This window comes from Colobus angolensis, unplaced genomic scaffold (assembly GCF_000951035.1).
Source record: "Colobus angolensis palliatus isolate OR3802 unplaced genomic scaffold, Cang.pa_1.0 Scaffold517, whole genome shotgun sequence".
Lineage (NCBI taxonomy): Eukaryota > Metazoa > Chordata > Mammalia > Primates > Cercopithecidae > Colobus > Colobus angolensis.
The window spans coordinates 264171-288829 of NW_012118677.1; the positions used below are offsets into that span (position 1 = coordinate 264171).

The 24659-nt window shown below is 40.0% G+C and overlaps 1 protein-coding gene across 1 annotated transcript in view; it reads right to left on the reverse strand.

Moving 5' to 3' along the window:
* STK39 (serine threonine kinase 39) overlaps positions 1–24659 on the reverse strand; it is a 300851-nt gene that overhangs the window by 206743 nt on the left and 69449 nt on the right. Inside the window, exons 7-9 of the mRNA XM_011960610.1 lie at positions 13990–14098; positions 10429–10570; positions 8570–8625 (exon numbers count right to left, since the gene is read on the reverse strand). Coding sequence (XP_011816000.1) covers positions 8570–8625; positions 10429–10570; positions 13990–14098 — 307 coding nt within the window. The remainder of the gene's footprint in view (positions 1–8569; positions 8626–10428; positions 10571–13989; positions 14099–24659) is intronic.

Genomic DNA, 24659 nt, shown 5'->3' on the forward strand with positions numbered 1-24659 from the left:
CTGGGACTGTAGACTAGAAACCCCTGCTCTCACAGAGCTAACTTTTAAGTTGGAGCAGGGGTAAGGGGGAGAGGTCAATACAGATAAAAGCTAAATTACAAAACATAATACATAGCAGTAGTTCTCAGACTTCAGCTTGTTTCACAACCCTTAGAGGGCTTCTTAAAACACAGATTGCTGGGCCCTACCTCTAGAATTTCCGATTCAGAAGGTCTAGGGTGGAAAAGCATAAGAGTTTGCATTTTCATCAAGTTTATGCTGCTGCTGCTGCTGCTCTAGGAGCACACCTTAAGGGAGCCACTGATAGAGAGTACGCTGATGTGTACAACAAAGAAAATAGAGAAGGGCAGGGAATACAAAATATGGGGTAGGGGGGTTACAATATGAGGCCTGGAAGTCTCAATGATGTGACACTTGAGCCAATATCTGAAGGAGGTAAGGAAAAGAGTATTCCGGAAAGAAGGAACAGCCCATGCAAAGATCCCGAGGCAGCAGCATGCAAGGTAAGGAGGCCAATTTGACTGAAGAGGAAGATGCAAGAGCTGAGATCAATGACATAATGAGGGGCCAGATCTTATAAGGCCTCACGAGGCACCTTAAGGATTTTGATTTTCACTCTGAAATGGGAAGGGGTTGGACGGTTTTGAGGAAAGGCATAATACAAGTCAACTTAGTTTAACAGCAATACTCTGGATGCCGTGTAGAGAACAGACCACAAAGGCAGAAGAGGTCCTTTTAGGAGACTGCCATAATAATCCAAACAAGAACTGATGGGTCTGTGGACCAGGATGACAGCGGGGAGCTGATGAAATATGGTCAACCATAGGATTTACTAACATATTGGACAGGATGTAGAGTCCAAGAGAAAGACAAGGATCGAGGAACACCAAGACTGCTGGCCTACTCAATAGAAGAATGGTTCTCCCATTAAAAGAATTGGGAAAGACTGTGAGAAGCACAGTTCTGCCGCACAGGGGTCACAGAGTTTTCTATTGAAGGTATCCATTTGTTAGAGTTGAAAGGGAATTTGAGAACCTAAGCACATCATTTTACAGCTGATACAAACTATGGCCAGCAAAGGGTAAGGACAGTAAGTTAACAACCACGGGGGGCCTAGATTGGCTACTGTGTCCTCAAGTGCACTACATACAATCAAGTGTTAAATCATATTCCATAGAATGTAAACACAGGTTAACGTTATTTAAATTTCCTAAAAATCTATAATCAACATACGATACGTGCAATAATTTACAAGATGTTATTGATCAAAACTTATTCCTATTTATAATACATATTTAAGATTTATCCCCATTACAACCTATTCAACTAGTCCTAAAGTGGCTAACTTAAGTTACCCAGATATATGCATTCCCTTCACACTTAACACATTTTTTAAATTTATATAGTTAACTGTTTAATGTCTGTGTCTCCTAAACTATAAACTCCATGACAGTAGACACAATATCTCCATTGCTTACCACTGTGTCAGCTCAGAGGACTGTGCCTAGAAAATAGCAAATGCTCAATAAATACCTGTCAACTAACCACTGCGGGTACACTGAAACCAAACACCTAACGTTTACCTTTTCCCCCACAGAAGGAGCAGGCTATACAAATGGAGGTTCTGGGAAAAAGAAAAATAAACAAAAAAATAAGCAAAGGACCGAACTGCTCGGCTTTCAAGTCTAAAAACTCTTATTTTAGCCAGACCTCTGTAGCTTTTGGTAACATGTGAAATTTAATTTAATAATGATATTGCAGGCCCTTACAGGAAGGAAAAAAGAGAGGGAAGGAGGGAGACTGAGTCCCATCTGCCTCATGCCCCCCTAGACACTCTTCTGTGAAGCTCAACCGTGTCCCCCCTGTAGCTAAACGTGCACAGCTGAGCAAAAATTCCAGCAGGGGAGTAGAGTAAAGTGGTTCTCCTCCATCGGAGGTTCACCCAGTAACATTTCCTTAAGTTGCTGCTCAAACAACTGCTAGCAGCTGTTAAAGCATGAGAAGCTGCTTACAATCTCCTCAAGTATTTCTCACTGATGGTGTACAGCTGGAACAAAAACCTCAGTTTCCAGAAGTGACTACATTCTTGGTTCATTCTAGAGTTTTTAACAAATGTTACCATTTGTCAAAACACCAAAAATCAGGGAGCCACATTAACTTACTGTCCTTATTCACTTACGCCAAAAAAAAAAAATTCATGTATGAGAATTTTGCCGTAATTCATCAAACCATAATTCACATAGCTATCAACTGTTCCAGAAATGCAAAACAAATATTTTGGCTCACTATAGAACACTTAAACCCTCCCCCAACCGATTTTAATTTTCATGTGTATTCTGTTTTCTGAGTATAACCAGTGCCTCTTCATTCACGTTCTCTGCTTCACTCTTAACATTATCATTTCATTGCTTGCAGGCTAGGGCAGTGCTTGTCCAATATCAGAAGTGATATTGCTCATTAAAAACTATTTCTAGCCTTTAAAATATGCAGTAGTATACATACCTAAATATTTAAAATATTTCTGCCTCTCTCCCTGCTAAGCTGATATATTCTTACTCATTTGAACTCTCAGCTATGCCTCACATCTGCTCCCTCTGCCACCGACAGGCACATGTACTTGCATAACCTGCCGCTGAGACAGGGTGTCTCGCGTGCCTCGAGGCAGACTGCACTGACCCAAAGTTCAGGCACACCTGCCATGTGTCAGGTACTATCTGGGGATGTTGCGATGAACAACACAGAGTTTATCCCTCTGGGAAGTATCCAGTCTGAAGGGAAGACAGTAAAGTAGAGGCCCAATTTCAGTGCTGTGTCATAGGCTAGCTAGAGGATGGACAGAACCCTTTCAAACCACCAGGGTGAGGTGCTTAGCCCGGTGCAGGTGGGCATGGTGGAGGAAATAATCAGGAAAGGCTTCTCAAGGAAAGAATTCTTCATGAATGAGTCATGAAAAGAAGTTACTCAGGTAAGAAAGGGGAACCCTGAACAAGAAGCTATAAGCATTTCAAGTCACAGCAGAAAGCACTTGCAGACAAGACTAGAGGCAGGTCCCTCATCTGCCACTATTAGGAAGCTGGACCTTTATTCCAACAACAATGCTTATAAACTTTATGCAAGGGGAGATACGGTCAGATATATACTGCGGATTCTTCACTCTGGTGATACTGAGGAAATTGATGGGACAAAGAGAAGAGAAGAGAAGAGCAAAACAATATGGCAGGAGGTCAGATGGAGTGCCTAAGGCCTTGCCTCCCTAGCCACCGTGAGCTTACCATACCCTAAGTAACTAGAGGACACCATCCCAATTTCAATACAAAAGCAATGAGTTAGCAAATTCTAAAACAAAATGTGTTTTAACTCCTTTAATGCTGTAGTATATTTTCATTACACAAATGTGCAAAATGAGGAACAGAGAAGCTAAATAAATTGGTTACACAGCTAGAAGCAGCAATGCCAGGATTGAACCATGGCTGTCTGGTGTCAGAGCCCTTGCTCTGGGCCAAGGTGCTCATAAATGTGATGACATCATTTCCTGACTGGATGCCTCGGGGGCTTTCGGAGCTTTCCCATACTAATCAGAAGCTGACTCCAGGGCTGCTCGGATGCCCGTATTACCTTGCTCAAAGCAGCAACCTCTCATCCCTGCAACACAAAAAAATAACTCTTCAACCCCCACCCTCCGCAGTAAAGTGCACTTTATGAGGGCCAAAGAACATAGAAGGAAAATGAAAGAACCTAGCAGCTATGGGTGTAAAAACTCAACCACCTTGCACACCTTCCTCTGGCTCCTTATGGATAACATCGAAGTGACAGAAGCAAGTTAAGTTTCCTTGCATGTTTTCCCGGCACTTTTAGTCATGGGGTTTTCAGTATTCAAGATGCAGACTTACACTGAAGATGCATTCAAGGCTGATAAGGATATAATCTCCCTCCCAGTAAATAAGAGATGCTACCCAAAGTTCTACCAATGTACTTTGGACAGTGAAAAACCCAGGGCATAAGCTTGATTTGAATGGATGTGCATACTTGAGGCAGTTTGATGGTAACTTTCTAGAGTTCCAGGTTGCTTTTGCTCAGTAGCGGTTTTTATTTCTGTTACGTAAAACCAGGGAAGGGCAATTCACATTCACACACATAAGCACTGTCTTTGTGTATTGGGCCTACTGTAACAAAATACCTTAGACTGGGTGGCTTAAAAATAACAAAATCTTATTTACCACAGTTCTGCCGGCTGGGAAGTCCAAGATCATGGCACCAGCAGATACACTATCTGGTAAGGACCCACCTTCTTGTTTATAGATGGTGCCTTCTCTTTGTGTCCTTACACGGTAGAAGGGCACGGCAGCTCTCTGGGCCTCTTTATAAAGGCACTGGTCTCACTCATGAGGGTTTAACCCTCATGGTCTTATCACCTCCCAAAGGTCCCACCTCCTAACACCATCACATTGGTGACTGGGGTTCAACATATGAATCTGGAGGGCACACAAAATTCAAACCATAGCGCACACACACCTCAAAGGCAAAAGTAAGTGAAAATGAGCATGAGATCTAGCTTACATAATGTAGTAGGAAGCGTCTACAGAGCTCTTTATATATCAAATGTGCTGAAATCAACATTTTTATAGAACATTAAGAGGAGCCACTATTTTTTTTAAAATCTGAGATTAAATAGATTTGCAGAAACCATCCCAAAGTGATCCGTTTCATATGAATTTCTGTTTGCTCAAAATAGTGACTCTCATTAATTCTGGACAAACAGGCTTAGTCATTTGTCAAAGCACTAAGCTCTTCCTGACAATATGACAGGGCATCAAACTGGAAAATAAAATGCTATGCCGTGGGAAGAACATGACTTTCAAGTAGCCACTCCCCCTTCTATCACACAGTGAGTGCAGCAAAACCTATTACATTTTCCAGGGCATCCAAGTTGATTATCAGGAAGTTACTCACACTGGACCTCTAAGCATAGAAGGTACAGTAAGAAGGAAAGCATTTTCTCTTAAACCCTGAGTAGGCAGTCTTCAAGTTCTAATTCACTATATCAAACCTGAAGTTTTCCAGTCTGAAAAGAGTGTGGTGTCACTGTTGAGCTTAATTCTGTAGCAAATGACACTTAGATGGTTGCTTCTCCTATCCACTGAAACCTTACCAGGGACACCCCTGTGTTTCAACGTGAAAGAGCAAGGAGGAAGAAGGTGCTGAATATGTTCCCTGGTCCAAAGGGGAATCAACTTATGCAGAGACATAGAAGAGATGGTGACTGCTGTGGTATATTCCATCTCAAAGTGAGGTCATTTAAATCCAGATTTTAGGTCCTCCTCCTGGAAATCCCACAGATGTGAGTTGGCAGTTTCTAGAGTCAGACTGCCCAAACCCAAAGCGTGGATACACCGCTTATTCTACGTGTGACCGGGGCAACTGACTTCCCCACTGTAACTTAGTTTCTCCTAGTAAAATGGATGCAATAGTACCTTCCCCTTGGAGTTGTGCTAAGGACTGAACGAGACTCAAAGCATTCAGAACCTAAAACCTGGCCTGACACACAGGAAGCACTCAAGACAGCGTTAGTTCCTGATTTTACACCCACGTTCAATAGAAATGTACGTTCTTCCCAGAGAATTTGGACTGTGTTAAACAGAACCAGGCACACTATCCTATCCACCATACTTCTAGCTGCATAATAAAGTGAGGTTTTCTCATGGTCTAAATCAGGCCCTTTAATCTGTTTTCTGATAAAAAGTTCTGAAAAGGGGAATTTACACATATGTAAAAGTGAGTGTTTCCCCTAAAAAAACAAAAATCATTATGTTTTCTATTAGGATAGCAAAAATGCCCTTTCTGAAAAACAATGCACACAATAATACTCTCAAGGTGGGCAATGTATATTATACTCAAAGAAATAAATACAAACTTAACTTCTCCCCTTCTTTACTTTTATTTCAAACTACAGGTGCCCCACCTCCCCTCCCTCAAACCTTACTTTCCCCTCAGAGGCATAAAGATACACATGGAAGAGAGCAAAAACAGTCTGGGTAAAAGCAATGTATTATTTGTCCAAGTAGCAACAAAAAGGGACTGTCTCACTCCTGCCATTGCTGAGTCTCCACGTTCTACTCTTCCCCCCACCTCCTCTATCTCACCCACTGACAAGGATGCCAGCAAAAGATCCAGAGACTCCTGGTCCTTGTTGTTGTTCAGGCAGTGACCAAGTGCCTGACCAAGAAAGTCAATCCCCTAGAAAATGAGGACAGCAGTAACATCTACCTTTCCAAGGACATATTAAAAATGCTTTAAGGCAATAACTTTATATTACAGTTAATACTTTAAAAATTCAAACTTTAAATACTGTGTTAGTTCGATGTTATGATCAGGTCAGAGAATATGGGGGAAATTAAATGTGAATTCCAGAAAGCAATAGTTCCAGAGATGCCAAAGCTGTACATTTAGGTGCCTGTCAAGCAGCCACCACACATCTGGAAAAAGGCCATTCTAATTTCTGTTATTACGCAAGCATGAAGTTGCATACTCAAAAAGATACCAAGGATGCCCCGGATGACTGGAACACAAAGTCCTCAGCACATGCCAGGCACAGAAAAGGCACAGCCCTCTCTACACTTCAATTCACTTAATTCCCACAACCACCCCACACAGGGGCTTCCTGCCTGAGCCCTTCTGAACTCAGCAGGCCCCGCAGTGCAGGCACGTACTGGGTCACAACAGACACCTCGGCAGTGAGGAAACACTCAAAGGCCTGTGACGGAAGGAAAAAGTCAGGAGATCTTACCTCGGGGATTCCTACTGGGAAAAAGAAAAGGACAGTGTGTTCCAGAAGGCTCAGGAAGAGGCTCAGATCATTAATCTGACAAGAATAATGGGATGAGATGACTGGCAGAGGACCAAGTAACAGAATAAGGCAGGGGTTGACCAGCCTTCACATTTCAAAGGCAGTTCACTATTTTGACCCTTTTTGTGAGAAATCATCATTTCATCATAAAACAGAAAATTAGTTGTACTTCCTTATCAGCTTAGAGCAAGATTAATGGCAAGTTAGCTTCCAAATTCCATAATTAATAAGTATCACCTTTTGATAAGTCATAAACTCTCCTCAGAGCTGAAGCTCTTGCAGGACAATTCCAGGTTCACATGATCTCCAGTCAGTGCAAGGGAGTATCAGTGTGATCCTGTTAGTCGTAGTAACAGAAGTAACAGTAGTAACAGTAGTAACAGAAGTAACAGTAGTAACAGTAGCAACAGTAGTAGCAGCAGCAGCCATGGTAAAACAGCAGTTATTGATATTTGCTGCAAGCCTATTATGTGTCAGCCACTGTTGAGATCACTGGACTTTGATTTCACCAAAGAAGATGAAGTAGTTTATATTTTTACCCCTCTTTACGGAAACTGAGTCTTAAGAAGGTTTGGTAACTTGCCCAAGGTGGCAGAGCTACTTACTAAGTGGTGGCCTCAGAATTTTGACCAAGTCAGCTGACACCAGAGCCTGCACTCTGAACAACTAGTTAGTTTGGAGAGTTTGAAATTTTTGGGACTGTTTAGTTTGAAATTTTTGCCCACAGATGTTTTTCAGCTGTTACTTGTTTAACTGAAGTACTTTTTCAAACTGTCCCTAGCCTGTGGGATAAAGTCCACTCGTGAGGACAAGATATGCACACACAAAGCACTAACTCAGATGGCTCAAGAACAAAATCCAGCATCCACGATGAGGAGAGGCACCAGAGTCGGGGGGTTGTGGGGGGCAGAGCAGCAGATAAATCAAGAATTGCCAAAGATTGATAATTATTGAAACCAGGTGATGGGTACAAGTGGGCTCATCTTACTCTTCTCTGCAATGACAGGGTCAGTCCAGTATAGGGAAGGACTGTCTAGCCAAAAAATGCCAAGAACACCCCCTAAAGAAACCATGAAAGCTAAAAGGATTGCTGAGACAGACTTTCAACAACATGGGTAAAGCAAGAGTTAATATGGACGTGGCTACATCTTATCTCAGGCCTTTAAGGTTACTCTAGGGCCAGTAACAAAATAGAAGGTGCTCACCTGATATTGCGTGTTCATGCAACAGACATTCATTGCATCCCCAGCCTACCAGCTTTGTCAAGAACAGCCATGTTGGGTCAGAGTTAACAAAACATGGCCCAGATTTTTAATGTTCACAATTGTTTCAGATACCTCTTAAGAAATAAATTAGTTTTTAATTGATGTGTATGATGTTTTAAATTTTCAAACCTATCGAAAAATGTTTTTACAAGTGCATTTCTTGAAGTTATATGAATATTACCATTATAAAATGTGAAAGGCAGAAAACATAGTAAAATTGAAAGTAAAATTGTTCTTTATCAAAAAGCTATGTACTAAAATGGTATTTTTCACAGGATGATCTAATGACTTATCAAAACAATAAGGAAAACATGCTATCCTTCGGACCCAAACATTCTGTAAATATCATTCTTAAAAGAGATTACATGCATTTATTCATTTCTCAGGAACGATTCGACATGCCTTGAAACTATAACACTTCTGTAATCAAGTAAAAAAATTTTCCATTTATCAGTTTTACCTGCTATTTGCACTGAACCATCCTCACCCAAAAGAATATTACCAGCTTTCAAATCCCTATTAGAAAAAAAAAATAGAAAATAAATTATAGGGTACAGACTTTATAGTGTATTGATTCACTCAGGAAGATTTTAAAACATATCATACAATGTAGCTCTTTAACATAATAATTTCACAAATATTAAGATTATATCACAGATTTTAAAAGTTAAAAGGATAGGCTGGGCATGGTGGTTCACACCTGTAATCTCAGCACTTTGGGAGGCCAAGGCGGGTGGAGCACCTAAGGTCAGGAGTTTGAGACTAGCCTGGCCAACATGGTGGAACCCCATCTCTACTAAAAATACAAAAATTAGTTGGGCATGGTGGCAGGTGGCTGTAATCCCAGCTACTTGGGAGGCTCAGGCAGGAGAATCACTTGAACCCAGGAGGTGGAGGTTGTAGTGAGCCGAGACCACGCCACTGCACTCCACCCTAGGCAACAAGAGTAAAACTCGGTCTCCAAAAAAAAAAAAAAAAAGAAAGGTATAAGGATTCAACTGTCATTTTATAGTTTACTCCTGGGGGAGAGTTAGGATTTTAGAAAGAAATATTTTTTATGAAGTAATTATCCAAATTTAATTAAATCATCAGTAAGTAGACTCTCTATTTTATGCTTCAGAGTTAGAGACTGCCCAGAAACTCACACTACTGTCATTCTATCAAGTATTAAAGCCCAGTCTATGTAAAGCTCCTCCACTTCCACTTAAATGTGGGGTACAATTCCAAGTTAATTCTCTTTCTGAAAAATGAACTTCTCTCCTCTGGTGAGAGACCGATTATAAATACTAATTATAATATTATATAGTATATTTCTTCATCATATAAAACCTGTGCAATCTTAGTACTTTGAAAAATGACAATTTGCAATTTATAAGTTTGATTTCTAAAGTAATTTGTTTCTAATTATTGAAAAATATAGGCCAGCCACAGTGGCTCACGCCTGTAATCCCAGCACTTTGGGAGGCCGAGGCAGGCAGATCACCTGAGGTCAAGAGTGGGAGTCCAGCCTGGCCAACATGGTGAAACCCCATCTCTACTAAAAATATGAAAATTAGCCAGGCATGGTGGCAGGTGCCTGTAATCCCAGCTACTCGGGGAGGCTGAGGCAGGAGAATCACTTGAACTCGGGAAGCAGAGGTTGCAGTGAGCCAAGATCATGCCACAGCACTCCAGCCTGGGCAACAGAGCAAGACTCTGTCTCAAAAAAAAAAAAAAAGAAAGAAAGAAAAATATAGTAGAAATAATTAAATATAAATTTCAGGGTAGGAGAATTACATTATTAGTATTACGGATAGATGGCTATTTACTTGCAATAATTCCTAAGAGCCCAAGTAGCACTAACTCACTTGAAACATCAAGCACTCATATTCTATGTGATTTGACTATATAAAGAATTAACATTTTATGTCACAAAAGATGTGTGCCTCCTCCTTCCCTCTCACCACATCAAAAATAATTCACATATTACAATGTTTGGATAGTCTTGCTTGTATTAGAAAGATAGAGGTGCTATCTAGTTCAATTAGTATAATTCAAGAGTAGTTACCAAAACTGATTTTTTTAAAATGAGTCCATGTAGTCCTTTTTATATTCTACTCTTATTTCAGTGAAAGCCACTGAAGCAATCCTCAAGGATACCAATATAATTCATCAAAATTTATTCACTTGTTTCTTTCTTAAGTACTTTTTTCCCATCTATTTAGCCTAAGTTCAAGTAATGTCAATACCTGCCTGCAACATGTGTTTCCTTAACATTCTTTACCAACTAGGGCTGAAGATATGAACAGCTGAATTTAAACATTTCTGCAGGGGTCATACCTGTGAATCTGACCATTTCTGTGTAGATAGTCTAAGCCTTCCAAAACCTCTTTAAGAATTGTTGCTATTATTGCCTCTTCCAGAACTCCGTTCTTGTGTTCTCCTCGGTTGACAATGTATTTTATGATATCCAACATTGAACCTAAGTAGACAAACAGAAGAATTATCACCTTCATCACCTTTTCAGAACAAGACTCCATTATGTATAAAATGTAATGGAAACATCAAAATATGGGCTTTATTTAACGCAAATATTCCCAAGGCACACAAACAATTGAACGACAGCCCCATGACCAAAAACACTAAATCCCAGTTTGCAAGAGCACTTTCAGTGTGAATTTAATGAGAAGGATTCTGGGTCAGGAACCAGAAGGCTGTTCATGGCCATTCCATGGTTGGTTCCTTTTCCCTAGAAATACTGGTTACAGCATTTCTCACAAAAACTCCTAAGAGCAACCCTCCAAAGAGGGTGCAAAAAGTCTGAACTGACAAAGAAAGGAGTATGAGGCCAGGAGAACAGGCAGAAGCGAACTGCTGAGAGAAAAAACCCCACTCTCTGAGGACCTAAATCATAGTTGGGAGGGGGAAAGAAGGATGTTGTTTCTAGACCTCTGCTTATAACCAGAAGATTCCTTCCTGTGACACTGCATGATCTTTATTTTCTCTCTTTTTCTTTTTCATTTGAGACAGAGTCTGCCTATGTCTTGTAAGCTGGAGTGCAGTGGAGCAATCACAGCTCACTGCAGCCTCAACTTCCCAGGCTCAAGCGATCCTCCCACCTCAGCCTCCCAAGCAGCTGGGACTACAAGTACATGCCACCACATCTGGCTAATTTTTGTATTTTTTGTAGAGATGGGGTTTCAATGTGTTGCCCATGATGGTCTTGAACTTCTGGGCTTGAGAGATCTGCCCATCTCAGCCTCCCAAAGTGCTGGGCTTATAGGCATAAGCCACTGCACCCGGCTGATCTTTATTTCATTTACCTGATACATTTGAGGCACTAACACTTACAGTAAACAAACAAATACCTAGTACTTTGTTACCATATACATATTAGTATCCTTGGCACTCCTGAATTCATGTTTCAACACATATTAATTAGTATTCCAAACCCCTGGGTCAGTTTAAAAGCCAAAATTACCTGGGGGTTTGACATTTCTGAAGAATTAACAAACGGCTTACCTCAGGACCTGAAATTGGCTCTAGGCTCTTTATAATTAACTAAGAGGATTGAGCTTCCCCATCAGATATAGCTGCCTGCCCCTCATTAAGAGATTCAATGTAATGAAATAGAAGAAAACAAATGCATATTTTTCCCCAGAGGGGGGAAAAAAAACCTCTGTTTATTTGTTGACTCTTAGATTTTTGCGTCATTTAAAAAATGATAATTCTAAAAACATTTTCTTTTTATTGTATAAGGATATACCATACCAGGCATGCATGCATTTCTGCCCTGCTGAAAGAAAAATGAATGAGTCCACGTCTGCCCACATCCTTACCTGTAGAAACCTGTTTAAAACCTGTTCTTACCTAAAGCTCAGAGAGGTTAAATTGGACTCTTAAAAAGACAAAGAAATTTTCTGTCAGATCCTCCCTAGAAAACAGAAGATTCTCAGCTTCATAAAAGCAAAAGGTAAAATCTCCAGCTTGAGCAGAGCACTTGGGACTATTCAGCGTCTCAAGTCACCAGAATTTCTCATTTCGTCAGAGTTGGTAGAACCCCACAAAAAGAGAATGGCTTAAGATCATCTTGTTGGCAAAGCACAAGTCCCTCTGCTGAATGAAGGGGCAGTCCCAGCACTCAACACTGCAGTCCAGCTCTGGCAGGCTTCCTTTTTCTTTTACTTTTTTTTTCTTTTTAATTAAAAACTGAAGTAGGCACTCAAGGAAACAATGACTAATAAGATTGAGGAAGACTGAAAACAGAACAGGACTAAGCTCTCCAGGGTTCCCCACCAAGACCTACACAAGCAGACCCAAGCCAATTACAATGCCTTCGTCACCTCATTTTTGGGCTTCTGCTTGATCCAAGAGAGTTTCTTTTTTAAAAAAGGAAAACATTAAGACACCTCCCTTGACATCTGCAGATTAAAATGGGCTCTGTCATATAAATCCTGCTATGCTAGTTTCGGGTTGTCCAGGCACAGCAAAATGTTCTCCTCTGATTCTAAACCATGCTTCATGTCTCAGAAAGATACACAGGGAATGAAGCCCTCAAAAGAGAACATACCAGAGATGTGGGTATGCTGGGTGTTCCCAAGGAAATCACTTGGGCTTTCTAAGCTTCAGTGCCCATGCATGCAAAATGAAAGTGTAAATACTTGCAGCACCGCATACTAATTTTTAAGTCAACCGATTTTAGAGTCACAAATTCCAGCACCAACATTTACTATGTGTGTGACCTTGGGCACGTTGCTAAACTCCCTTGAGATTTGGTGTAATTTCTGAAAAACAGGGATGGTGACACAGGCCATTCAGGGATATTGTCAAGATTAAATGTGGTAAGGTCAGTAAATTGCCTTGGATAGGATCTAGCCACAGAGTCTAAGTGTTCAAAAAAGGGAATGGTTATCATTATCATTCCCTCTCTGATAGTGATGTTAGAAGATTAAAAGAAATAAAATACAGGATGTGAAAGCACCTTATAAATTAAATTGTCAATGGCTTGCATCACTGCAGGGATCTGAAGCTAGAGAAAGGAAGTGACTTTCCCTTCCCAAATGCAACAATAGGATGCGAATAGTGCCACTTCTGATCAACACTGCAAGTGAGTATGCAGCACACATTTCTCCCCATGTTAACTGAAACCACATTTAGTGAACACCTACTGGGCACCAAGTTCAATGAATTCAAAGTGCATTGACAATCTTCACGAAGTTCACAATCTAAATATGCACTGTCCAATACTGGAGCCGCACAAGGTGATTTAAATGTAAGTTAATTAAAACTGAATACTCAGTCCCTCAGTCACACCAGCCACATGTCAAGTGTTTAAGAGTCACATAGGATTAGTGAAAAGTAGATAGCAGCACCTCAGAACATTTCCATCATCACAGAACATTCTAATAAATGGCACTGAGATAATTCAGCAAACTGCAATGTGTTAAGGACCTGAATAATGTTAAAAAGAAAGGACTCAAGGAGAAAGGACTGGCTAACTTTTTTTTAAAAAAAACAGCGGCGACTGTGGAGAGGATGTGACCTTTTAGGCCTGAGAACATGGAAAAGAAAGGAGAGATGCAAGGCTGAGAAAAAGGGCAGGTCAGGGACAAAGGCGTGAGAGCACATAATACATTCCGGGGGCTGCCTCTCAACCTAGAAGGTCGAGCATTTCATACCTGGAGAAGACGACATACATATTCTCGGAAGTTAAGTGAAATTATGAAAAGCTTTGAAGGTCAATGCAAAGCAATCTGGATGTTATCCTCTAGGCAATGAGAAACCAAACAAACTTTCAAACATAAGAGAGAAAGGATTCAATCTAAAGTCTTCTCCAATATGCTGCTTCCAACAAAAGGAGAGAAAACAAGCAAACAAATAACAACAACAAAATCCACTTACCTCCGCTTAGTAATTTCATGACCAGCCAAAGTTCATCTTTGACCACAAAAGAGGTGTAATAGGTCACTACGTTGGGATGGCTGCACTGACTCATGGCTTGAATTTCTTTCTATAAAAAGAGCAAAACATGACATAGTACCATGGGGTGAAAGGTGGCAAGCAAACACAAGTGAATCACAGTTGAGTACCTGGGTAACTTTCCTACTCGAAAGCCTACCTGAGGGGCTGCCTAAGCCACTACTTCAAAGAAGGTACATAAGGACCAACTCTCTCACTGCATTATCAACTCAGATTAGAAAGTTCTCTACAGGAGACCACAAAGCCCTGTGGGCCAGCCACTGGACGCAGGAACTTCAGATCACTGTTATCACCCAGATGATCCCCCAACTCTGCCAGCAGAGAGCCCTGCCATGTGGGACTAAGAGCCTCATACTTGAACTGAAGGCTTGACAGGGAGATAAAAGACTGGGTAAGTTACTAGAACACCTGCATCCTGGTGCCAGCCTGAACTCTGGTGGATCTCAGCTCCTCCCTCATCCAAAAAACGACAACAAAACTGTCTCTGTTTCTCAGGACTGCTGTGATGGTAAATGAGAAAATTCATTTGAAAATGCTACAGTTATTATTTGCCAGCTATCTGTCATAGTAGATATTCCATTAAGTGAAAAAAAAGGAGGTGGTAGGGAAGAGCGCAGCAGGCGAAGTAAAATAAGCTTGGGAAACATCAGATACTACATCTCATTCTAAAAGAATCACAGGGAATATTAGTACTGTCAAAGGCTCTGAGAAGTCCTGCAGTAGATAAACTGCCACAGTTTAATCCATATTAACAAAGCAGGAAAAGAATGCTTTGTAGGTCACATCTTGGAAACACTGCTACAGAGAATAAAAGTTTTATATAAAGACATAAAACAACAAAGCTGGGAAATAAAACAAATGGAAACTTTCAACAAACCACATTTTTCTGGAATATTCAGTTTCATATTGATTTCAGTTTGTCCTTTTAAGTTATTGTCAGATGACTCCATAAAAGCTTCAGTCTAATGTAACTCTCAAGCAAAGGTACCAGACCAGCGTAACTCACTTTCAAGGTGCTATCCAAAAAGGACAAGAATAACCTAAATGATCAAAGAAAACTCATTTTTGCTATTATGTATTAATGATGAAAGAAGAGTACATTTATGCATCCTATGAATATATTCAATAATAATGAGCTTTGCATTAACTCAAAGTTACCCAAGTAGAAGATCTCAATTTGGGCTGTTATCTTTGCATGTCCAGTACTGCCTAATCCTCATACTACTAAAAAGATCCTACATATCCAACAACTTGGCCAAAATTCTGTAACATGTAACACTTACATACGTTCCTTAATATGTATGTTTATTTAAAGTGTTTTTGACTGGGAGCAGTGGCTCACACCTGTAATCCCAATACTTTGGGAGGTCGAGGCAGGCGGATCACCTGAGGTCAGGAGTTCAAGACCAGCCTGGCTAACATGAGGAAACACTGTCTCTACAAAAAATTAGCTGAGTGTGGTGGTGTGCGCCTGTAGTCCCAGTGACTGAGGAAGCTGAGGCACGAGAATCACTCAAACCTGGGAAGTGGAGGTTGCAGTGAGCTGAGATCGTGCCACTGGACTCCAGCCTGAGTGACAAAGTGAGACTCTGTCTCAAAAAAATAAAAAAATAATAAAAATGAAGTGCTTTTAACCAAAGATAAACTCCGTAGAAACTACTAATTTTTCTATTTTCTTTTCAGTATATAACCATGTTTTTCCTTCATCATTCCCCTCATCCATTGGACTGATTACAGGTTTTCTAGATCTGACACTTTTCAATTCAGCAACTCTTATCCTTTGAATAACATCTGAAACCTGAGGTCCAGTTTCCATCTGTTTCCGGTATTAGGTTCTGATGCCATAAGACACTTCTGAAGGAGAAATGGAACACTGCCCCAGCCACTCCTATTTCAAGTCAATAGCATCTGCTCAGTGGGGGGATGGCCCACATTGAAGGTCTGCAGCATTAGGTAGGGTCCAGTTTAAACAGATGCCTAGTGTTCAAAGAAATGTCTCTTAAATGCAGCTGTGCTCTAAATGTAAGTGAATGCCTTTCTAGTGCTGTAACTCCAAACTTTTAAATCATTTATCAAAATGCACAAAACAACTAACGGTCATACAAAAGGAAATTCTTTTGCATTGAAGGCAAGGTTGAGTCAGTCTAGAAAAACCACTTTTTAGTCCTTTGCATTTAGATGACCAGTATCACTTCCCACCCAGAGTATCAGGTTCTCTGACTTTGCAGTGAGCGTGTGTGTGTGTGTGTGTGTGTGTGTAACTCCTTTAGAAAACCTATAGATATAACTTAGCAAATTATGTTTCTTCAAAACTCTGAGTCTTAGAGACACCATCTGGACATTAAAAGGTTCCAGAATTTAAATGAGTTGGGGATGAGGGGCCACAGATACCACCATACCAACACAACCACAGGAGCAATATAAGGTAAAAGAAGGGGCAGGGGGCCCGAGAGTGGCTTTGCATCAGTTTGATCACTCAACCTCACATTCTTCTTCCATGCAGCTGAGCCGTCCCTCTTCACTTCTTGGCTAGGGGGTCCATGTCCCCAACTTCTGCACCATCCATTGTCCTGCATAGCAGCTTTTCCACGAGCATCAATGCTTAAGGACACGAGAAACTTGCCCTAGGGAGAAACACCTGTCGCTCTGTCCTGGGATATGACCTGTGCGATCACTGATCCCCAGGATAAGTAATATTTCCATGTAGAAAAAAGTAAAAGCCTGAAAAGTAGAAATCTTTCCACAAAACTATCCCCTCCACTTCTTTTCAAAACAATCATGGGTGTTATTTGAATGCTCCCTTGGTAACAATCTATCAGTTAAATTATCTAAGCTTTTCCTAATGCCCTAAACTCATTCATGTGGTTAGGAAAAGACATTTATCCCCAAACATATCTGTTTGTCCCTATCCCTAAAAATGACAAAACTATAGACTAAAGATGAACAATGTGAAAATATAAAAATGTTTTAGCTGATTCTTTCGACTGAATGAATGGGTTCTAACATCCTAGTCTCTTAATTAGGTCACAACCCAAAGGAGGAGCATGAGTTAAAGTGGTGCTTCCCTAATTTGGATGGGCATGCAGATCACCTCGGCAATTTGCTAAGATGCAGATTCCCATTCGGAAGGGCTGTGGTGCCGCCTGAGAATCTGCATTTCTAGCAGGCTTCCATGGGATGCTGATGCTGTGGGCCCAGAAACCAGACTCTGAGTGGCAAAGCGGTAGACTGAGCTTTGAAAGAAGGCAGAGAGGAAGGTTGGGGGATATGAAAGGAGGGACACAGATGACTGCAATGAAGCCCACAGTGTCAAAAGTGCCCAGCAGGGGGTCTGGCCGACACCACTGCCTGGCTGAGTCTAATTGGAGGAGAGTCTAACTGGAGGAGAGGGGTAAGAAGCAAAGCTGGAAATAAGGGAGACTGTTGTACTAAAGTGGTGTGAATTTCACAAGGCCAGAAAAGGGTAAAAACTGCATTGAGATTTAAAAAAGAAACGCAAGCAAACAAAAAAACCCACGAGGTCAAAGTTGGGAGAAATTACAGAACTCTGAAATCCAGGCAAAACATTTGCCAAAAATATGGCCAAGGAATTGAACACAGTGGCTCCCTTGAAAAACTAGGAAATGAGACTCAGACATGTCACAAGCGCCAAACCAAGCCATGGCACAGTAGTTAATCTTCTCTGAGGCTGACAGAGCTGTTCCTGCAGCTCCATCCGAAATGCATCACAAGTGAAATTTCACAAGAGTGGGAAGACCAACCTTAAAATGGGGTAGCATGGAAGATCCCCTATCCATCTGCTAGAACTGAAGTGGCAGCCACAGCAGTACCCCTCTGCAGGGAGCTGTGTGCAAGAAAGACATATCAAAGAAGGACACCCACACACTGCTGCTATGCCAGCCTGCAAAATTTGCCAAACCAGACATTATGTGCGACATGCTAGGTGTGGTGAGGAATACAAAATATATAAAGTATCCTACCCTACAAATATGAGGTGTCGGGAGGAAAAAAAACCTTCCCCTTCCCCCAAAAAATAACAGAACTAAAAAAAAAAATGGAAACAAAAACTTAATTTTTTTTTTTTTAGACAATCTCGTTCTGTTGTCCAGGCTGGAGTGCAATGGCGCAATCATAGCTCACAGAAGCTTCGACCTTCCTGGCTCCAGCAATCTTCACACCTCAAGCTTCCTGAGTAGCAGAGGTGATGGGCACATGCTATCACATCCAGCTAATTTTTAAAAATTTTTTGTAGAGACAGGGTCTCACTGTGTTGCCCAGGCTGGTCTCAAGCTCCCCGGCTCAAGCAATCCTCGTCCTTGGTCTCCCAAGGTGCTGAAATTACAGCTGCGAGCCACTGTACCCTGCCATAACTAAATATAATAAGAGATTTTCTCATATTGCTATATGGCCTTTCATCTCCCCACCAAAAAAAAAAAAAAAAAAAGAACTCCTCCTACAAATAGTACTGAGGCCAATCAGGAACTGTGATTAGCAAGGATCTGATCCCCCAGGATCTACTACAGAAGGGCTGCACTCTATGTCACAGCTGGCTTGGAAGCTTGGCTTTGCCATTTACTGGCTTGATTACCTAGGCAGGTTATCCAACATCTTTGAGCCTGTTTCCTTTTCTGTAAAAGGAGATTACTACCATCTACATGAGATTATTGTGAGGCAGGGGAAATGAGATGTATAAAACTCCTTGCAGAATGCCTAGCACGTAACACAAATGTTCAAAGTTAATTCAATCTGTTCAATGTCTCAGTTTCTTCTCTGTGTGTGAGCATCCCCCTAATTTCAAATGCCCCAATTCCTTACTAAGCCTCAAAGGCACAGAGACAGACCATGGCAGCAGCCCTCACTTTTTCCAATAGAAATGTCACATGACACATCTGTTGGCCCCACTGGCTCAAGGAGTTTGCTGTAATACATGGATAGGTCATTTGGTAATGAATTTTTAACCTCTACATTGTCCCAATCCATGGTTTTCCTAATTCGCCTTGTATTTAATTTATACTACCTTGTCATACTTCATGTATCCTGGTAAACTGCCTCAAACTCTTTTGGAATAAGGCATCTAAGCAGATACTTATGTAAAGGGTTCAGAACAAAGAGAAGTAGTACAAGTTTAAAGATACAAGAATTAGGAAAAAGTTAAAACCTGATTTCTTTTGTTCCTCAGACCGTAAGATTCATAAAGCACTAAAAGGAAAGAGATTTTGTTACTGAAAGGGAAGAGTTAAATAATTCTGAATTCAAAATATTAAACTATACTTAACCAAATTTGCATATTTTACAACTTATGTAAATCCTAAATAAATTCTTCTTTATCTGATAATGATGGCAAAATATCCTACTCAAGTACTTAGTTAAGAAATCAAACCTACTCAAGCTCCAAAATTGTTTGCAGTTAAATCTGAGGAGATACTTCTAACTTTATTCTAAAGCAATGGATCGCAACCTTGGCTGCATATTGAAATCACCTGGGGAGCTTTGAAAAACACCCACGCCTGAGTCCCGGCCCCAGGGAGGCTGCTGTAAATTGGTTTAGGAGACAGCCTGGGAATGAAATGTTTTCAGAAGCTCCCAGGTGGTTCTAATGTGCAGCCAAAGCTTAGAACCCCTACTTGCAAGTTAAGTGCTGAAATGTATTTTTCTTTCAATGAAATGGTGAGAGAAACATCTAGCTCCCAGGCACATTTCCCCACTGCAACATAATCTACAAAGGAAATCTATATATGATGTACAAATACTATCAAATAAAACATCTACTTCCAATTGCAAGAGATGACCAAATACGTCTGTAAAATGTATACAATACTCTCAAAACATTTAAAGAATTCTTTAAATGGTATAGGAATAATCTTGTTAAATAAAAACACTTTTCAGAAAGTCATTCTCCAGCATGCACTTCTTTTAGCAGCATTATGAAAGGTAACCTAATCAATATTCACAAATAACCAAATACTGTAAGTAGCAGGTTTAACCAAAAACAAATTTCAATGATTTCAAATGTCAACCAAGACATGGAAGAACAGGATTAACAAAGCTCTTAGAAGAGCAATGTATTTTTCTGGACTGTCATTTTCAATCATGAATATGTCATTGCGAATTTATTTATTTCTTTTATTTATTTATTTTGAGATAGAGTTTTGCTCGTTGCCCAGGCTAGAGTGCAATGGCACAATCTCGGCTCACTGCAACCTCTGCTTCCTGGGTTCAAGCAATCCTCCTGCCTCAGCCTCCCAAGTAGCTGGAATTACAGGTGTGAACCACCTAATTTCTGCATTTTTAGTAGAGACGGGGTTTCACCATGTTGGCCAGGCTGATCTTGAACTCCTGACCTCAGGTGATTCACCTGCCTCAGCCTCCCAAAGTGCTGGGATTACAGGCGTGAGCCACTGTGCCCAGTCATGAATTTTTTTAATTGTAAAAAATGACATATCATTTATACAGCAAACTGTTGCCTCCTTTATAAGAAAAGTACCAGCAGAGAAAAACCTATTCAAGGAAGAGTCAAACATTTTGTCTTGTACCACTTACAAATCAAGCAATGAATATCCTTTGCCACTTAACTTTACAATTATTTTCATGTGATTTGGTATCTGAGTTTAACCAAGTATAGTCCAATGGAAGGCAGTTTACAAATGGGAACAGTTTACAAATTTTGAAGAAAGAGAAACATTTTTAAGAAATCAGGAAAAGGGAAGCATAAATTTTGTGATAGCCTTAATTGGTGTTTGTAGAGAAGTTTTTAAAACTAGGGAGGAGCAGTTATAGAAGTGTGAAGTGTCAGAGCAATTGGAGATCTGGAAAATCTCTCAGAAGTAGCAGAGCAATCCCGATGGGCAAACATCTACTTGCTTACAGAACAGAATGAATATCCCAAGGCCTACTTGCTTCATTATAGTATCATGAAATTGGGTGCTCTGCAAAAACTGTCTTAAAAATCTAAACGAATTTGCTTGGAAATGTAGAAGTCACACGTATAGTTATTTTTTCAAATGAAACAAGGGGGAGAAAGCAAAAAATACAATAGTGATATTGAAATACTACATGAAAACTCAATAGGAAGGTGCCCTTTTCTTTTACAGTTAGCTAAAAAAGTTATTCAACAAACAATAATGATGTCTTTTGGGCTCTAAAAGTGCTGAGGGTGCCACAGTGGAATCAGAATCAGACTCAGGTATGAACAGTCGCTTTTTGACCATGAAATTGTGACTGGGAATACTGAAAAACTTCAAGCTGAAGATGTCATTAAAAACAGAAATAGATGGTCAGCCTGGCAGCATGCACCTGTAATCACAGCAACTCAACAAGCTGAGGTGCGAGGATCACTTGAGCCCAGGAGTTTGAGGGCAGCCTGGGCAACACAGCAAGACTCTATCTCTTAAAAAATAAATAAATAAATAAACAAACAAACAAACAAACAGAAACAGAAATTGGAAGAACTTTTCTTGTCAGTCAAATTGTACTGCTGGAAACCTGGAGGCCAACTTTTACCACTGCTGCTGTATTTGGGTTCACCACCACACAGTGACAACGTAGGGCTTGTGTGAAGTGAAGTAGGCTTGCATATTAATGCTATATTCTTAATGTAAAAAACTCTACAGCAAATAGCCAAATGTGTCTTCTTTTTGTGGTATCCTCTGTGGCACCCTGGATACTGTGTGCCATCTGGGGTTCTGCCAGGGAACAACTCTCCTGCAAAAGCGGCACAGACTCCTTTTAATACTCTTCAACCTTCCCCCTGAGCATTCCACAGCCCTCCTTCTTCAGCAACAGCTTAATTAATTATGGAAATAACCAAACCAAAATAAGAACGACAATAACAGAGGAAAGAACTAAAGCATTTGTCTCAACCTAAGCAACATTTTCCTGAAGTCTAGGAGGATGGCAAAGGTGAGATATTCAAAAAGCGAGATGTAACTAAAATTATATTCAATCTGGGCATGTTTCCCCCATTTTCTCCTACTCTGAAAATGAGTATGTGCTGGGTCCCTGTTACTGAAAACATGTAAGCCCCAAAACTAAGTGTTTTTGCAATGTAAATTTTTGCTTACTTTTTGAAAAAATAGCATGAAATGTTAGACATTTTAATGAGCTATTTCTAACAAATGTAGAAAACACTTAAAAGTAAATTCAACTAGTATATTTAATTAGTATCTGAATAAGCTACATTATAACTTTTAAACTTGATGTTCCAAAAATAAAACATTTTCTCCAACCAAATTATACATGTTCCTAAGCTAATATAACTTTAGTGCTCTAAAAATGTTAGTTTTCATATAGAGTATAGTATGTATTCTCTAATTTCTTAAGAATGTTTTTGTGCTTTCAAAATATCCAAAAATTTTCTATTTCCAATCCTGCCCTCATTTGGACTATACTTGGATAAACATAAACAACAAATTATATGAAAGTATTTACAAAACTAAGTTGCAATAGACAGATAATAGTACAAAATTTAATGGCTAAGACTTGAAATGCTCCAAATAGTACTGCAAATTCTATTAAAATAATTACAAAACTAAGTGGCAAGAGACAGGTGACAGAAGAAAACTTAATGACTGAAACCTGAAGCGCTCAAGACAATACTATATTCAGTGAAGGAGGCTTGCATATTAATGCTATATTCTTCATGTAAAAAACGCTACAGCAAATAGCCAAATGCCATTTGTTACCACATGTGATGAAGAATGAGCTGGGATATGAATTGTTAAATGATTAATTAGAAAATTCTTAACTTCAAAAAGAATGGAAACATACTTTTGTAGATGCAATAAAGAAAACACACACATACAAAATTATACTGTTTCAGGGTCAACTTAAAAAGATGGAATTTTTTTAATCACTTCTTTCTAGAATAAACAAGATTTGCAAAAGTATTATCATAATTTCATAAATTTGCTAAAACACTGCAAACAAGGTTTTGAGTCACCCCCTCCCCCGCTTAAACCTCAATTAAAAGGAAGAGAAAAAAAAACTTCTGACTAGAGGAACTGCTCAGAGGTCACTAAATCTTTTAATTTAAAAAGGATGAGAGCGGCCTGCATCAGATAATGGTTAGGGATAACAGTTCTTCTCAAATGATCATCAAGCCATGAAGATATCTGGAGCTTCATTCTCCAATAACCCACAAATCATTGCTAACTCATTTTTCTAAGGAGAGGGAGAGAAGGAGGGAGGGAGGGAGGCAGGGAGGGGAGGAGGGAGAGAGGGAGGGAGGGAGTGAATACTAGATGAAGAGAAAGGAGAAACAATAAAACAACACTACAGCAGAAAGCAAAATGAGGGCGGTGGCTTTGTTCTGAGGAAAAAGTTCTTGATTTTATCTATAAATATTGTCAGTGAGCTAGACCAAAATCCCTAGAGAAAGATGATACAGGAAGAAAAAAGCAGATGCCAGTTGAAGACTATTGAATGACAGAGAAACTCTTTCATTATGTTTGTAGAAGAAAAAATGATACACTGTGTACTGAAATCTATGAATTTACAATAGATTTCTGCTATCATACCGTAATGCTAAAGTGACTTAACTCTATCCTGAATTATCATGCATGATTTGCTAGTAATTAGTATTTTTAAGTGAATTGAAAAGGGGGTTTTGTTAAAAGAACATACTTTTAAATAAACAGATTCATAGCACTTGGGTAATAAAAATAAAATTTTGCCAGAATTTCTCATCACACAAATAAGGACCAGTAGTGAAACTGATTTTTCCAAAATGAGCAGTTCTGCAGGGGAGTCAAGTAAAGAAAGCAAGTCCCCTGACCCAGGGAGTTCCTTTCCGTCTATCACAAGGATCAACATTCATTACTTTTCTATAGCCAGTGTTTTTTTGAAATGACTTTGTTCACATATTTTTAATGAGCATTACATAATTTCATAATGTAATCACTTAACTATTTCTTTCCTTTTATTTTTTATTTATTTATTTTTTGAGACAGAGTTTCGCTTTTGTTGCCCAGCCTGGAGTGCAATGGCATGATCTCTCCTGGGTTCAAGCAATTCTCCTGTGTCAGCCTCCCGAATAGCTGCGATTACAGGCATGCGCCACCATCCCGGCTAATTTTGTATTTTTAGTAGAGACGGGGTTTCTCCATGTTGGTCAGGTTGGTCTTGAACTCCCAACCTCAGGTGATCCGCCCACCTCAGCCTCCCAAAGTGCTGGGATTACAGGCATGAGCCACCCGTGCCCGGCCTCCTTTTATTTTTTTAATGACACAAATGCTTTGCCTGGTCCCTGGGCCATTTCTCCTATGGCTCTCCTGCCCTTGAGAATTAAACTGTCAATTTTGATGGCACTGATGTATGTGCAGGAATGAGCAAATGAGGCTGAATTTTCTGTGACTGGGTACCAAAGGCAGACTAGAAATATGAGAACTTGAGGCAATAGGAAAAAATTGAAAGGCATCTATTTAAAGTCAAAAAGTCAAATAAGGTTATGAACCAAAATGTTCATCAATCTCTGGATAAGGTAGAGTAACCTAAACATCACAAAAAGTGGGGTTAGGGTAAATAGAAGAAAGGACTATTATATTTATGGAGTTCATTTTGTCACACTAGAAGAAAGGACTATTATATTTATAGAG